The sequence below is a fragment of the Cetorhinus maximus genome, chromosome 2 (genome assembly GCF_964194155.1).
Source record: "Cetorhinus maximus chromosome 2, sCetMax3.hap1.1, whole genome shotgun sequence".
In the NCBI taxonomy this organism is placed as follows: domain Eukaryota; kingdom Metazoa; phylum Chordata; class Chondrichthyes; order Lamniformes; family Cetorhinidae; genus Cetorhinus; species Cetorhinus maximus.
The window spans coordinates 221,665,994-221,683,572 of record NC_135880.1 but is presented as its reverse complement, the minus strand read 5'-3'; the positions used below and the strand labels follow the sequence as shown (position 1 = coordinate 221,683,572).

The window sequence follows — 17,579 nt, the reverse complement described above, 5'->3', positions numbered from 1 at the left end:
CTTCTGGGTTGCTTGCCAGAGGTTAGTCCATAATTCCTGAAAAGTCAAGGATAATCCTGGTGGATTGGTATAAGCCGAGGCTCAGTGAGTAACACTCTGGCATCTCGAGCCCAATGACACTTCAATGTCTTATTGAGAGACGTTGCACTGTCAGTGGTGTCATCTTTCAAATGGGATGTTAAACCAAAGCCTTGACTATAATTTTGAAGAAAAGAGGACGTTCAAATGTTTATCCCTCAACAAACATCACTAAAAACAAAAGTTATCTGGTCATTGGGTTCATTGCTGTTTGTGGGAGCTTGCTGTGTGCAAATTGGCTGCCCAGTTTCCTGCATTACAACAGTGACTACACTTCAAAGGTATTTCATTGCTTTAAGCCAATTTGGGACGTCCTGAGGCTGCGAAAGGTATTATAGAAAAGCTCGTCTTTCTTTCTTCACCTTTATGTGTTATTCCTTCGGCATTAGACCTTACCTCCCGTTGATGTTACAGCTACATTTGTATTCGTTGGAAATGTGTTGTTGTCCTGTTCTGTGATCTTTTGTCCTTGACCGAGGATTCACAAATTAAAAAAGAAAGTTTGTTAACAGCAATGGATTCATAAAAGCAGTGGGAACTATGACAGAGCATGAATGTATGTCTTTAGAAGAGAAATTACCAGCAATCGGACATTTCTCAAGATTCCGCTTGAGGCTCCATTCAAGGAGACTGCACCCTGAGATAGATCAGTGCAAAACAGTTGGTCTAATATATGGAATGCGACACAGCTTTCAACGTGAAGCAGCCTTAGAGTAATAAGAAAACAAAGAGCATTGGCTTACTTGTTATTTTATGTTGAGTGATGGGGATTGTTGGAGTGACAGATTCTGCTTTTATAGTGTTCGGAACATGTGAAGAAAAAATGTACATTATAAACCATTCTAATTCCCTTCAGGATTTCAGCAGATATTTTAGAAGATACACCAATACCTTATTGGCTGCAGACAACAGAAATTCTCCCCTTCCTTGGTCATCCCTTCCTCCTCCAAGCTTTGGAGCTCAAGCTCAGTGTCACCTGTCCACCACTCATTGATTCATTTTCTGTTCACTCCAGCCTGAAACCTTAACTCTGTTTCTCTCTCCACAGATGCTGCCAGACCTGCTGAGTATTTTCTGTTTTTATTGCAATTATGCAGCACCTTTAACAATGTCCTAAAGCTCTTTATAGTTGATGAAGTACTTCTGAAGTGTTGCCACCATTATAATGTGGTAAATGTGGCAGCCAATTGCTGCACAGCAAGATCCCACAAATATCAACGTGATATATGACCAGATCATCCATTTTAGGTGTTGGTTTGTTGATCAGAACTCCATGCTCCTCTTTAAAATTGTGCCTTGGGATCTTTTATGCTCACTTAACAGGGCAAGCAAGACTTTGACTCGATATCCCAGTTGAAAGATTTCAACCCTGCCATTTCAGCACTCGCTCAATATTACACCAATTTTAGCTTAGTTAGTAGTGTTGTGGGGCATTGGTTACATCTTGGTAAGTTTGATGAAGCCTTCATAGTCTTTAGTGGGTTAATTGTAAGTCTTTATTAACTACAATAGCGATTTACAAAGATTTAGTAAGGGTACAAGCTCGGAGCTCCCTCCATGTTTGGAGTCTACACCCTGCTCTGCCCAACACCACACTGACCCCTAGGTGTGAGTCATGTGTTCTCTTACATCACTGTCTGGGTGGTACTATACTCAGTCCTACATGAACCCCATATATGCCAGAGCTTATACTACAGCTCACATTCTCGTCTCTGAGTCAGAAGGTTGTGGGTTTACTTGAGCACAAATATCAAGGTTGATATTCCCAGTGCAGCACAGAGGGAGTGCAGCAAAGCTTGAGGTGCTGTCTTTCAGGTGAGATGTTAAACTGAAGCCCCCTCAGCTCCACCCAAAGATCTCATTGCACTATGTTGAAGAAGATAAGGGGAGTTATTCCTAGTATTCTGGTCAATATTTATTCCTCAATCTGCATCACGTGAAACAGATTAACTAGTCATCATCACGCTGCTGCTTGTGGGAGCTTGCTGTGTGCAAATTGGCTGCAGTGTTTTCTAAATTACTACAGTGAGTACGCTTTAAAAGTACTTCATTGGCTATGGACAGCCTTTCTCTCTCTCTTTTCAAGGATTCAGCCTGGATTTTTTCCTCAAGTCTTCAGAATAGAAGTTGAAGCCACAGCTTTCTGAATCGGGGGTAAGAGAGATCCCCACTGAACTACAGCGATTCTGTGTTGAGTGAGTGTTGCGTCGGTAGAGTTAACGTCTTTTAGCTGAGATGTTAAGTCGTAGAGAGGTTGACAGAACACATTCCTGGTGGGGTTTTTTGCCCTGGATCCAACAGCTTGTTTTGGAGGGGTATGGAATGCTGACCTGGGTTTCTCTTTTCTTCAATCACAGGGTGTGCACATCACTGCCAAGGACGACATTTATTGCCCATCAATAATTGCCATTGAGGAGGTGGTGGTGAGAAACCATTGGCCAGGACACACCGTTTACATCTCCATTCAGTTCGGCGGGACTGTAATATATTACCCCTGGGCGTGACGGGCCATAAAATCCTGGCCGTGGTCTGTTTAGGCTGCATGTTTTGTACTGAATTTTAAAGGTAACTGGGTGGCTTACTAAGCCATTTCAGAGGGCACTTAAGAGTCAACCACTTTGTTGTGGGTCTGGGTCACAAAAAGGCCAGACCAGGTAACCACAGCAGATTTTGTTCCCTCAAGAAGATGGGTAAACCAGGTGGACTTTTATGACAATCCAATAGCATCATGGTCACCATTACTGAAACTAGTTTTACATTCTAGATTTATTTAATTAACTGAATTGAAATTCCCCAGCTGCCATGAGGGATTTGAACTCAAATCTCTGAATTGTTATCTCTGGCCTCTGGATCACTAGCCCCAATCGTATAACCACTATTCTACCATTCCGGGTAATCTAGAGTTGAGAAGCCCACAAACAAAGGATCCTGCCTTAACAAAGAAGAGCGTGTACAAGACACGAGACGATTTTTAGAAAACACGGGGATATAAGTGTATTTCTGAAGATGATCCTAATTCAGCAGCAAGGTGCCCCATCCAAAAAAAAAAACTGAGGAGGAGAAAATGGATGTGTGTAAAACTGAATTCAGTATATAATAGGGCTACACAACTCCTTATCTTGACTTTAAGATACATCAACATATGAAGACCCACCTTGTACCGTTAAGTTGCAGGCACTTTGATGAATCTTGCCTCCTACTTTCACTTTGCAGTTGTAGATTCCACTGTCATTCACAGCCAGTGACTTAAAATACAGTGAAGCATCTCCCTCACTGCCATTTCCAGAGGCAAAGGAGATTCTCTGCTGCCAACCCTGGGTCACATAAACCTTTCCACCAGCGTGTGTTAAAATCTGCCACAGAGTTAAACAGAAGTTACAACTCTATGAAGAATTGTACTGGAACTTTAATCGGTGTCATTGTTAACAGTCAACTTCTTCCTACTATAGTTCTCAAAGACTTTGGGCTGGATTTTATGGCTCCCCTCCCCCAGCTGGTGTGTTTGAAGTCAGGGGAATGTGTAAAATGCAACGTGTGGCCTGCCCACTGCCTACCCACACCCCCCCGACCTGTCTCCCATTTTATGGGGCGCGGTGCGGGAATCAGCACGGCACGCCCACCCTTGGGCCTATCAATGGCCACTTAAATGCCTCATTCTGCCCCACTGCTAATTTTCCCTGGCAAAAGGATGCTCACATCAAGCAGTTAACCTGGCAGCCTTAGCTGCACAGGCTGGTGACGGGCAAGGGTGGGGGGACCTCTTTTGTGGATGCCCTGAGTTCGTATATGACCCCAAGGTCATAACCCCTCTTTAATCTTTCCCCCCAGCTTCTCAAACCTTGGCCCCCCCCACACTCCCTTACCTCCTTGCTGGGGCCTGCCAGCCTGGCTCTGGCGATAGTCCGGACCTGCCTCATGTTTGGCCTCCATCAGCTCCACTTCTTTGAGGACTGACTGTAGTTCCAGCACTGGCCACTGCTGGAAGCTGGCACTGGTGGGTCTACAGAGCTGCTGACCAATTGGATTGACCGGCAGCCCTCTAAGCGAGGACTTCCTCCCCAGATGGGGGCAGAATTCTTGCCCCGATCCAATTGGTGTCCCACCAAATGTAAAATGGCTGTGGGGCAGCCGACCTTTTCATGGCTGACTCCTGATTGACTTTTCAGCTTGGCGGAGTGTCAATGCACACCCCCATAAAATCCAGCCCATACTTTGAGAAAGTACAAGACACTTGATGGTGGAATATATGTAACACTCAGACATTAAAAGCAGAAGAGAAGCCATGATTTCATCCCACAACATTTCAAAGCCACCTTGTTTACCTTGGCAAGTCAGTTGCTCTCAGATAAAAGGAAGTTTGACTATTGACTCCGCAAAATGTGCAACATACAATTCTCCAGGAATTCCATCAGTCATGTCCTTTTCACATGGTCTTATCTAATATTTTTTGTAATTGCAACAAATCTATCTAATTTAGTAAAAGGGCATTAACCTAACTAAACCTATATATTGTCACCAGACTTTAAAAAAACTTGTAGATATCTTGTGGTGCCAAAGAGACTTGGGTTCTCTCATTGACTGTGACTTTGTAACTCAACACAGATATGGCATCAAACCTGGGATTCTCATTTATCTGATCACAGCCGGAGATTCTCCGACAATGGCTTCTCTTCCCTTCCCCATATTGTCACATCTGCCACACCACCATTCCCCAGGGATCTACCTTTGGCCTCTTTCCCATCTATAGGCTGCTCCATCAGTGCGACTGATTTAATTTCCTTTCCCAGCCAATGCCCCAAACTGTTTGTAACCTTAGGGTTCGATTTGACTGAGCTGAGCTTCAGACGCCACATCCCCCAGCAATCTTTCCTTCCATGTCTGCAATGTTGCCCCCTCCACCACTGAAACCCTTTATACGGGCCTGCCTCACCTATAGATATGACTATTCCAATGTTCCTTTTCTCCATAAACTCCATAAACTGGGCCTATCTTGTCTCATGCTGTCTCAATCACCTGTCACCCAAGCAACATAGTTTCCCCATCACTCAAACTTAAAGTTTTTGCCTTTGTTTTTGGTGTCACCCCACCCCTACCTCCACATTTTTTCATTCATTTATGGGATGAGGGCATTGCTGGGTGGGCCAGCATTTATTGCCCATCCCTTGTTACCTTTGAGAGGATGGTGATGAGTTGCCTTCTTGAACCACTGCAGTCTCTGTGGTGTAGGTACACCCACAGTGCAGTTAGGGAGGGAGTTCTAGGATTTTGACCCAGTGACAGTGAAGGAACGGCGATATATTTCCAAGGCAGGATGATGAGTGATTTGGAGGGGAACTTCCAGGTGGTGGTGTTCCCATCTATCTGCTGCCCTTGTCCTTCTAGATGGTGGTGGTTGTGGGTTTGGAAGGTGCTGCCTAAGGAGCCTTGGTGAATTCCTGCAGTGCATCTTGTAGGTGTTACACACACTGCTGCTACTGTGTGTCGGTGGTGGAGGGAATGAATGTTTGTGGATCGGGTGCCAATCAAGTGGGTTGCTTTGTCCTAGATGGTGTCAAGCTTCTTGAGTGGTGTGGAAGTTGCACTCATCCAGGCAAGTGGACAGTATTCCATCACACTCCCAACTTGTGCCTTGTAGATGGTGGACAGGCTTTGGGGAGTCAGGAGCTGAATTATTATCTCCTATAACCTCCAAATATCCTGTTTCTTGCACTCAGCAACCTCTTATGCATCCTCTACTCCCTTCATCCCACCATTGGTGGTCATGCTTTCAACTGCCCAGATCTTACTCACTGGAATTCTCTCCCTAAATCTCTCCACCCCTCACCTTTAAAAGGTCAAAGGCTGGGAATTCTGTGAGGAGTAACTCACTACCAGACTCCCCGAAACCTGTCCACCACAAGACACAAGTCAGAAGTGTGATGGAATACTCTCCACTTGCCTGGATGAGTGCAGCTCCAACAACACTCAAGAAACTTACCACCATCCAGGACAAAGCAGCCCGCTTGATTGGCACCCTATCCACAAACATTCACTCCCTCCACCACCGACGCACAGTAACAGCAGTGTGTACTATCTACAAGATGCACTGCAGGAATTCACCAAGGCTCAGCAGGTCTGGCAGCATCGGTGGAGAAGAGCAAAGTTGACGTTTCGAGTCCTCATGAGGACTCGAAACGTCAACTTTGCTCTTCTCTGCCGATGCTGCCAGACCTGCTGAGTTTTTCTAGGTAGTTCTGTTTTTGTTTTGGATTTCCAGCATCCGCAGTTTTTTGTTTTTAACTCACCAAGGCTCCTTAGGCAGCACCTTACAAACCTGCGACCGCTACCATGTAGAAGGTCAAGGGCAGCAGATGCATGGAAACACCACCACCTGGAAGTTGCCCTCCAAGCCACACACCATCCTGACTTGGAAATATATCGCTGTTCCTTAATTGTCGCTGGGTCAAAATCCTGGAACTCACCCCCCTAATAGCACTCTGAGTGTTCCAACACCATATGGGCTGCAGCGGTTTAAGTAGGCTCACCACCACCTTCTCAAGGGCAATTAGGGGTGGACAATAAATGCTGGCCTATAACCAATGAGGCCCGCATCCTGTGAAAGAATAAAAGTTCAATTCAAATCTTTGGTCACATCTACTAATCTCTTTTAAGACATGCGTTCTCGTTCAAGACATTTTTTTGATACACCTATCTGGGAACTTTGTTTATGTGATAATTAAATAGAGGTTTTGTTGCTATTGGTCCATATCCTTCAGCCAAATGAATCATTGCGGTAGAGAAATTGATCATTTTTAAAGATTTGAAGCAGCGAATTTCATAGAAAATTGAAAGATCCTTTAATTCTCTTGCCTGTTCAGTTGAAGGTCAATTTCTGTAGAGCTTGCACACAGATTGTAGACAACCACAGTCTGTACAGTTTGCAACACTGGCTGATAGGTGGTATTTAACAACACGTCTGACAGCAATTACACCTTAACACCAAAACTGACACACTGTAAAAACAATTGCCTGAAGACACTTCAGAATATCTTGGTGGCTTAATTTTTTTTAACAAAACAAATATGTTGAACATACCTCACAATGTGGAAAATTGATCAAAACTATCCTGAGAAAAACAATTTGCAATTGAGAGAAAATAACATCACGTGTACCCTTTCACAAAGGCTTTGGTCTATTGCTCGACCCTGGATTAGTAATTTTCTCATTGTTTGTGCATTTTTGTGGCAGAATAATTGAAAGGCCTGACAAATTTTTAAGTTTTATTTCAAAGTAAAAGATTAATTAGAAATGTTGTTCGGTGGAATAATCAAGCAATCTGACTGAATTGTGCAAGAAAATAAGTACTGCTTCAATTTTTGTTTTAAATTCAGTCTCTAGTTACAAAACCATTAAATTTCTATCTTTTGCCATCCCATCTGAATCTGTGACAATATCTGGGACTAGGATTTTCAAAACACACCCGCACCCGCTCTCAACCCCATGACGCTTTGAAAATCCGGCTCATTCAGTCACTATTTTCATAACTTTTCGTTTACCACTTTATCAGACTCGTTAATGTTTGTGCCTCTGATCGCCCACTCAATGTCCAAGTAGGCTTTTTGATCCGATCTTGGGCTGTATTTACATGGCAGGGTGACATTCTCTCCAACTTGCCTCCAAATAGGGCTGCAGTTTTTTGTTGGAGCTGCTTCAGTGTCTAGTTACAGAAAGAGAAAAAAAGTATTAAATTTGTAAGAATGGTTGCACTGTGGCCAATGCGGTGTGTGATATCACACTTGTCAGGTGCCTGTGTGTGTGTGTGTGTGTGGCTTATGTCCACAACTTCTCACTCTGTTTCTACATTTCAGTGTTTTAGTGCGAAAGTAGCAAGTGCAGATAAAGCATTTGATCACAAGGACAAAATGCAAAGTTATGTCTGTGTTACTCTGTCAAGTTTCTGAATGCTCGCAGCCAGAGAAAAGTTATCATTGTGCTTCAGCGTCTAAGAGGCATGGAAAACCAGAAGGAAAAAAAATCTTCAAAGAAGGGGATTTCATATGAAAGAAAGACTTCCATTTATATAGCCTATTCATGTCTACAGGATGTCTCAGACACTTTACGATCAATGTCGCCACTGTTGTAATGCAGAAGGCAATTTACACACAGCAAACTCCCACAAACTGCAATTTGATAATATCCAGATAATCTGTTTTTGTGTCATTGATTGAGGGATAAGATTTGGCCACAACACTGGGGATGAACCCCCTGCTCTCCTTCAAAATACTGCCATGGAATCTTCTACTTTCACCTGAGAGCGCAGACAGGGCCTCAGTTTAACGTCTATTCAAAAGACAGCACCTCTGACAATGCAGCACGCCCTCAGTACCGCATTGATGTATCAGTCTTGACTTTTGTGCTCAAGTCCTGGGGTGGGGCTTGAACCCGGAAACTTGTGACTAAGAAAGAGAAAAGCACAAGGGAAATTGCAAGCAAATGAAATGTAACTCCCATTTACAGATTATCTGATCATTATCACATTGCTGTTTGTCGGAGCTTGTTGTGCACAAATTGGCTGCCGTGCTTTCTACATTACAATAGTGGCTACACTTCTGAAGTATTTCATTGGCTATGAAGCACTTTGGACATCCTGAGGTTGTGAAAAGTGCGATAGAAATGCAAATCTTTCTATTTTCTTTCCTGATCTACAAGAAGCGAATATGTTAAAAGGACTCAAAAAATTAACTCAATTGGTGGAAGACCTTACCTCACATTCTCTTGCTTTCCTAAGGCAGATAAAGACTCAATGAAAAGGCTGAAACTATTTTGTAATGTCTACTGTTTAACAAACTCTTTCACACAAAGAGGATAAAACAGTTGACAATAACGCAGCTACTTTCCCCCCAACGCAATGGTATTCCTATCCAGAGCAGCCCTACCTGGAATCAATTAACTAAACATTGCCTAGGGCTGAAACCAAAGCCCTTCCTCCATCATACTTCTCATCACTGTATAATACAATCCATCCAAGATTATTGTGTCCATTATCTGGAAATCAGGCAGTGCAATCATAGCTTCATACATAGAGCTAATAAGTAGATATATAACAGGTAGTGACCTAGCACAATATCACCATGGAGTCATACTTCACCTACTATGGTGCTTGAGACTGCCAACACAATGTGTAAACGTCTCTTTAAGCTGCCTTTCCAAAACTGTTCTTGTTTAATCTTTTGAGAGGAGAGAGAAGTGAATGGCCGAGCATTATAGAATCATAGAAAGTTTACGGCGAGTTTAGAAAGAGGCCACTTGGCCCATCGTATCTGCGCCGGCCAAATAACGAGTCACCCAGCCTAATCTCGTGTTCCAGCATTGCAGGTTACAGCACTTGAGGTGCACCTTTTAAATGAGTTGAGGGTTTCTGCCTCTACTACCCTTTCAGGCGATGGGTTCCAGACCCCCACTACCCTCAGGGCAAAAAAAAAGGCCTCATCTCCCCTCTAATCTTTCTGCCGATCACTTTAAGTCTGTACGCCCTAGACACTGACCTCTCTGCTAAGGGAAATAGGCCCGTCTCATCCAAACTATCCAGGCCCCTCACAATTTTGTACACCTTAATCGAATCTCCCCTCAGCCTCCTCTGTTCCAAGGAAAACAACCCCAGCCTATCCAATCTTTCGTCATGGCTGCATTTTTCCAGTCCTGGCAACATCCTTGTGAATCTCCCCTGTACCCTCTCTTTCTGTAATGAGGTGACTAGAACTGCACACACTGCTCAAGTCATGGCCTAACTGAGGATTTATATCGTTCCAGCATAACCTCTCTGCATTTATATTCTATAGCTTGGCTAATAAAGGAAAGGATCCCATCTCCTTAGAAAAGTAGTTTATGAGGAGAGAATGAAGAAATTGGTCTTGTTTGTTTGGGAAAGTTTATTTCTCTCTGAGGGGTGAAACAATGTTTTCAAACATATATTTTGGAAAAAAAGCCCTGAAAAAGCTCAATGGTGATAATATGGCAAGAGGAAATTATTTTACAAAACTAGAACTGAAATTTAGGAATATAAAATGAGACTAACATTGGGATTCTAACTGAAAGTTTGAGATAAAGGGAGAAAACTAAAGTGATTTGCGCGGCAAAAAGAACACTCATTGTCAAAACTCGCTCATGATAAATGGACAAAATGCCAGGGGACAGCCAATTTTGATAAATGGGAGAACCAATCTTCTAAGATTGGCAACACAACCCTTGTAGGATTGGAGAAGAGGTGAAAAAGAGGAGAGAGTTAAGAGGATAAAAGAAAGACAGAAGATGAATTAGACAGGACTCCAAATTTAAAGAGAAAGCACATTTAGTGTGGAAGAGAGAAACTGGTGGGATTATCAAGAAGAGATTTGAGGTCAGAGGTAAACTGGAGGCCTGTATGGTGCCCAGGACGACACTGCTTCGGAGCTAGGCTGCTCTGAAGTTTCACCGCAGCCTATGAGGTAATAGGGGTTTAGGTTGGAGTGAGAATGGGAGAAGGAGTTGAAGGCCACAGACAAATTAGAACTACCCACATGCACAGAAAGATGTTCAGCGAAGTAGTCACACAACAGATGGTTAGCAACCCGAATATAAAGGACTCTGCACCACGAGCAACAAATGCTTAACCTAATAGAGGTCTCTCAAATTATTAAAGGGTTCAAAAGGTCAGCAAAAATGCCTCCACTGGGAATCCAAAACTAGGGGTCATAAAGGGTCGTTACCAATAAATCCAAAAAAGGGATTCAAGAGAAATTTCTTTACCTGGAGGGTGGTTAGAATGTGAAACTTGATACCAAATGGAATAGTTGAGACAACTGGCGTAGATGCATTTAATAGGAAACTAGGTAGACACATGAGTGAGAAAGGGGTTGTACTGATAGGATTAGATGAAGGTCAGAGGAGGCTGATGTAGAGCATGAAGACCAGCAATGATCAGATGGGTCAAATGACCTATTTCTGGGCTGTGTGTAATAGGAGATTCAATGAATACTGTGTCTTGAATTGAAGCAACTAGGTGCAAATTAAGTGTTTGAGAGGAAAAGAATGTTAGGAACCTTTTGTCTGCATTTTATGGGAATTTTTTTTAATCTTTATAGTCTGTGTTCCCTCAATAAACTTGTAAATTTTGCTGGGACCATGGTGCTATTTGTCCCTTAAACATTGAAAGTTAAACAGCATCATTTCCAGCAATAGGAAATGTCACCAAGGCCACATCTGATTTTAATGTACCATTGATATCCTGTTATGTTCTGTACTTTTTCATTATATAACATCCTAAGTTTAATTTTACTTGCTAATTTTTTTCAATCTTTATCTGTTTTATCTTCTTTCTCTATTTCCATTCCACTTTAGATTTACGTATTTAATAGCCAAAACCCAAACATACCCAAAGGCTGAGCCTCTGCTGTCTCAACATGTTTTCCAGGTGACTGGGTGGTAGTTAGACTGTTGAGGCTGAATTTTCAAATCGAGGTCAAAAACCTGATGCCTGGATAATTTCTGGGTCCCGACCCCACAACACCCTTGAAATGTAAATTCTCTAATTGGTGGCGCCAAGCGTTACCAGAAGGGGTAACCTTAAGGTTGGCAGGGGGGCAGGTGAAGAGCCCAGGCGGCCTTCGCATTTTTCATGGAACCTCATCCACGGGCGGGATGAGGTTTCATGAAGGATTTATAAATCCAATACATTTTTTAATTAAAATTCATTGACATGTCCCAGCTCATGTCACATGAGGGGACATGTCTGAAATGTTTTTTTCTGTGTTTAAATTTTGAAAAATGAAATTAAACTCCCTGAGGCAGCTCTGTGCCTCAGGGAGATTTCTGCGCTCTTTCACGCGCAGGCGCGAAGGAATGCAGGCCCCGACCACACAGGGAGCGCTCAGCGCTTCCGGGTGCGCGTCACGTTGGGCGGGCCTTAATTGGCCCGCCTATGTAAAATGGCGGCGCGCAGCCAATCGTGGGCGGCGATTGGTTGCATGCCCAACTGTGCCCACTCCCGCTCAGCTCCCCCGACAGGGAGAAAATTCTCCCCCGTGGTATATGTTTGGTTATTTGAACATAGTGCGAGTACAACTACAGCCTATATTTCTAAATTCCCAGGCATAATTTGTTACACATTAATGTTGAAAATGTCTACCACACTTTTCAGCTTTTCCTGAATGATTAGATTTGACGCAACATTTTTTTCAGAAGAAAGCAGTGAAATCTGTGGCTGATCTTAAACTGGTATCTATTATACAATCATAGATTGTAACATTGTGTGCGTGCTGGCTCTTTGCAAGAGCAACTCAGCTGGTCCCACTCCCCCCCCTCCACCATTTCTCTGTAGCCCTGAAAATCTTTTCTCTTCAGTTAGCTATCCATTTCCCTTTTGAAAGCTGTGATTGAAACTACTTCCACCACACTTGCAGGTGTGATTCCAGATCTTAACCACTTGCTGCTTAAAAAAGTTCCTCCAATTTATCATCGTAGCCAAAGTCTTTCATCCATTCTTGTAATTTTTTTCCGCACACTCTCTAAAGCCTTCACATCCAACATAAACTGCAGTGCCAAGAATTGGACACAATACTCCAGTTGAGGTTGAACCAGGGTTTTACAAAGGTTTGCCAAAACGCCCTGGCTTTTATACCCTCTATATATAATCTGCAGCATCCTGTTTATCTTGTTAACCACTTTCCCAACCTGTCCTGCCGACTTCAACGATTTGATATACCCTCAGGTCCCTCTGCTCCTGTCACCCTTTTAGGGATGTATCCTTTATTTTATTTTGCCAATCCTTGTGCTTCCTCCAAAAGTTTATCATTTATAATGGAAAATTATCTATTATAACGACATATTCTTAGATTCATAGAACACAGACAGCTACTTGGCTCTTTGTGACTGCGCCAGTCCTTGAAAACGATCTAATCAATTAATTCCTCTATCCTGCTCTTTTTCCAAGGCCCTGCAAAATTTCCCCTTCAAGGTTTTATCCAATTCCCTTTGAAAGTTATGATTGAATCGGCTTCCACCGCACTGTCAGCCAGCACATACCAGATCCTAACAACTCGCTGCGTATGATTTTTCCCTCATGTATTGTTCTAAATCTCTTTCTATCTAGAGCGCAAGTCAAAAGAGACGGTGATCAAACATTGCAGTACACTGGCCAGGTCCCGCTTTGAGGACCGTGTCCATTTCTGCCCAGCGAGGAGATTCTAATACTGGTGGTATTGTTGGGAAGCTGATGGGGTCAGATCAGCTGCAGTTTCACACGCCACACAATTCTACCCTCCACTGAAGACAATGGTTAGATTACTGCGAGCAGGCATGTCACTTATCTGTTGCAAAGAGAAGGCTGCGGGGTAGCCCAAAGAGGTTTTTAAAATGATAAAAGATTTCGATAAAGTCAACACAAAGAGAATGCTTTCGTTTGTGAGGAAGTGCAAAACTAGAGAACACCACTATAATATGGTCAGCAAGAAATCAATTGAGGAATTCCAGAAGAAACTTCCTTCCTTGGAAAGTGGTGATAACATGTGCCACTAGTGTGGATGCATTTCAGGGGCGGTCGGATAAGCAGATGAGGGAGAAGGGAATTAGATGATGTCGCTGATTGAGTTCAAGGTGGAATGATGGGAAGAGACTTTTGTGAAGCGTAAACTCTGGCATGGACGAATTGAGTGGAATTATGTCAGCCATGGCTCAATTGGCAGCATTCTTGTCTCTGAGTCACAAAGTGCTGGGTTCAAGTCCCACTTAAGGGCTCAAGGACAAAAATCTAGGTTGACATTCCGGTGTCGTACTGTGGGAATGCTGCACCATTGGCAGTGCCATCTTTCAGATGAGATGTTAACATGGGGCCCTATCAGCCTCCTCAGGTGGGTGTTAAAGATCCCATGGTACTATTTCGAAGCAGCTTAGGGGATTTATCCTGAGTGCCCTGGCCAATATTTATCCCTTGATCAACGTTACAAAAAAAAATAATTATCTAGTCATTATGACATTGCTACATGTGAGAGTTTGCTTTACCCAAATTGGCTGTTTGCTACATTACAACCATGACTACATTTTCAAAATATTTAATTGACTGTAAAGCACTTTGAGATGTCTGGTGGTCATGAAAGGCATTATCGAACTAAAAGTTTTATTTATTTTTTTCTCCTTCAATGGCTTGTTCCTGTGCTGTGCATTCTGTATAATTCTATATCAAATTACGTCTCGAGTGTTGGACCTGATTTATGAAGAAAAGCTGGAGATATTGGGACTTTTCAACTTACAAGGGAGGTGGCTGAAACGTATTGCTACAAATTTCCATGAGATTATGAAAAAAAAATCTAATCCAGAATATTATTTGTAAAAATTTGAGCAACTGTTTTCTGGATGATACATTAAGATACGCTCAATAACCTTCTCACCCCTACTTATTTTGTGATCTTACCCATTAAACAACCTTCATGCCTTTAGTGCAAACTGATGGTAAACATGGATAAATAGAAAAAAGAAAATATACTGCACTGAAGGAGACCATTCAGCCCATTGGGTGCATTGTTATCCAATCTAAATCCACTTTCCAGCTTTTGGTCCATAGCCTTGGGGGTTACAACACTTCATGTGCATACCCAAGGACCTTTTTAATACAATGAGGGCTTCAGTCAGTGGGTTTCAGACCCCCTTCACGCTCTGAGTAAAAACTCCCCTCTAACTCTTCACCAATGACATAAATCTAAGCACCCTGACTATTAAACTCTCTGCTAAGGGAAATAGGACTCTCCTAACCAGGCCCCTCACGATTTCATACACCTCAATTAAACCTCCCCTCCGCTTCCTCTGTTCAAAGTAAACAATCCCAGCCCATCCAATCTCTTCTCATATCTAAAATTTTCCATTCCTGGCAATTTCCTCATAAATCCTCACTATTCCCTCCCTAGTGCTCCACATTCTTTCTGTAATACAGTGACCAGAACTATATGCCATATTCTAGCTAAGTATTTTATACAGTTCTAGCGTAACCTCCATGCTCTTATACACCATGTCTTGGCTAATAATAAAGGAATGTGTTCCATATTCCTTCCTAACTACCTCATCGACCTGTTCTGCTAACTTCAGGGATCTGTGGACATGCACTCCAAGGTCCCTCTAATCCTCTAAACTTCTCAACATCCTACCATTTGTTGTGTATTCCCTTGCCTTGTTTTACCTCCCCATGCATTTTTTTTTTCCAGATTGAATTTTCTGCCCACCTGACCAGTCCATTCAAATCTCCCTGCAGTCTACAGCTTTCCCCCTCATTATCTGTCAGAAGGCTGATTTTTGTATCATCTGCAAATTTCACAATCATACCACACACCCCCCCACCCCCCCCCATTTAAGTCTAAATCATTAGTAAAAGACTGTGAAAAGCAAGGGACCTCGTATTGAGACCTGTGGAACCCCGCTTGAAACAGCCTCCCGGTCACAAAAACAAATATGTATTTTTCCCAAATTATACCACTATACCACTTACAGCCCAAAATGCAGGCTTATTTCTGTACGCAGTCTCTGGAGACATGCATCACTTTAAAAATTATCTGTGTAAAAATAATACCAGACTCAAGACCCCAAATATTCTGGAGACTCCGTCACAATTTTAAGCATTCTGGATTAACTCACTCTGGATCCCTGATGAGTCAATAACATTCTCTGGCAATTTGTTCATTCACCAAAGCATGATTTGATCATTTTAGCACATTTCATGATAAATACTGAAATAATTAAATGTTATTGATACCCCACATACAGCTCATGTTAAAAACTGCTTATTCTTCGCGCCTGTGGAAAATAAGGGCTAACATTTTAAGATTTGAAAGAATAAATAAAATGAACAAATGAATTAATTCAAATAAACTTACCTGCTGTAAGACACAAGAAGAAACTAATTATCAAAAAGTAGTTTTCACACATCGTGCCAAGTTCAGTTTCCTCAGATAAGAATCTGACTTTTTGAAATATGTGTCACTAATATTTGATTAAGACAAGTGCTGGAAACATTTGCAAATCTTCCTTTTAAGTTAACATTTGGAAATTGCAAGTTTGCATCAAAGGTTTCAAATGACACATTAGGATGTGACAACTACCCCTCTGATAAGATACTGAGTTACGGAATGCTGTTAACTCAGAGATGTTGTTCCATGAGTAACCACATCCCACTGCTTGTACAGCTCTCACTGCTCAGACACCAGACTCAAGTTGCTACGTAAGTTCCTGTGATGAGATTTATAAAATCATAGGGAGATACAGCTGCGTCGGCTCTTTGATAGAGCTTCTAATTAACCTTACACCACTGTTGTCTCCGCACAGCCCTGTAAATTATTTCCCTTTGAGCGTTTATCCAGTTTGCTTTTGAAAGTTGAATTGGTTTCCAGTGCCCTTTCAGGCAGTGCATTCCAGATCACAACTGTGTAAAAATTTCCTCCACTTAAATTGAAAGAGTTGTAACCACGAAGAGAAAATGTATTATATTTTATGCCCTGTTGATTCTTCAGTTTTCAAGTCTGTCCCATCCAATATTTAGCAGGCATTTTTGGTGATGGTATAATTGTTATGACGTGGCAGATGATGTGTGCCAGGCAGATAAATCCACCAGGGAAACTTGATCATGCGGTCACAACTGTTATACAATTTGTATTTTATTTCGAGATGTGTGCACTGAATTCAGAAGTGATGACTACCACAAATTCAACGGTTTTTAGAAAACTAAATTAAATATTTATTAACAAAAGAAAAGATTTCAAGCACATACATAGGTCTACAAATTACTACTATAATAACTCCTAAAACCCCTAATTAATCTGGCTCATAGTTACACCTCCGTTAAGGCAACAGTAAAAACAAATAGATGTAAACAGACACAATACCCTGGACAGTCAAATTCAAAGTGAGTTTTCTCAAGCGCCGGTTCCTGTAGACAGCAACTTGATGCACAGAGGCTGGAGGACTCTTGCGTGAGATCTTAGAATGCCTTCTCCCTGACACATAACCTCATCTTTTTATACATGTTTCTCCCTTTTTAATACAAATTCCATTGTTCCGATATGTCTTTGGAACTTTACCTTTCTGATAATATAAATATTTTCATTGTGCTCATTTTATCAGTAACCTTTGGGAAAAATAAATACACTGTTTGGCTAGGTGTAACATTTTACCATCTCTTTGAAATTTAAACTACCCAAATTTATCTATAAATGCAAATTTTCCTCACACTTCACATTCTAAAACTTCAGCCGTGCTTACGTATTTAACATTTCAAACCTAACTTCTTTCTGATGACTCAATGCCTCCAAACCATCTGTCTCCAATTCAATTAAACCCCACACACATATACACACAGAGAAACTATATGAACCCTACTATTAGCCTACGCTTACAATAAATCACAATAATGTTATGAAAATTGTTATATTTTCATGACAGTAATGAAGAGTTTTAATTGACCAAATTGATAGCTGTAAAAAAGGTTTGAGCAATTCCACTCATAATAT

General features: G+C 41.9%; 1 protein-coding gene across 2 annotated transcripts; it reads right to left on the bottom strand.

Moving 5' to 3' along the window:
• Positions 1-622: 622 nt before the first annotated feature.
• Positions 623-16,251, bottom strand: LOC144670796 (CXADR-like membrane protein). Of its 2 annotated transcripts, none has more exons than XM_078533033.1 (4): positions 15,951-16,251; positions 7,614-7,774; positions 3,233-3,431; positions 623-869 (listed from the first exon to the last, which is right to left on the bottom strand). In XM_078533033.1, exons 1-4 carry the CDS (start codon positions 16,000-16,002, stop codon positions 787-789), a joined length of 495 nt encoding a protein of 164 aa, XP_078389159.1. In that variant the 5' UTR covers positions 16,003-16,251; the 3' UTR covers positions 623-786. The 2 variants fall into 2 exon arrangements, with proteins under 2 accessions (XP_078389159.1, XP_078389160.1); XM_078533034.1 differs by having other exon boundaries at positions 623-866.
• Between the last annotated feature and the right edge of the window lie 1,328 nt (positions 16,252-17,579).

What these genes read in the sequence shown, in the direction of transcription:
- LOC144670796 (XM_078533033.1), bottom strand. Translation starts at nt 16,002, where the DNA reads ATGTGTGAAAACTACTTTTTGATAATTAGTTTCTTCTTGTGTCTTACA. An exon ending in CTTCTTGTGTCTTACAGCAG is followed by an intron (nt 7,775 to 15,950) that starts GTAAGTTTATTT and finishes TTCTGTAACTAG; the next exon opens with ACACTGAAGCAGCTCCAACA. An exon ending in CTGCAACTTAACGGTACAAG is followed by an intron (nt 870 to 3,232) that starts GTGGGTCTTCAT and finishes ACACTATAAAAG; the next exon opens with CAGAATCTGTCACTCCAACA.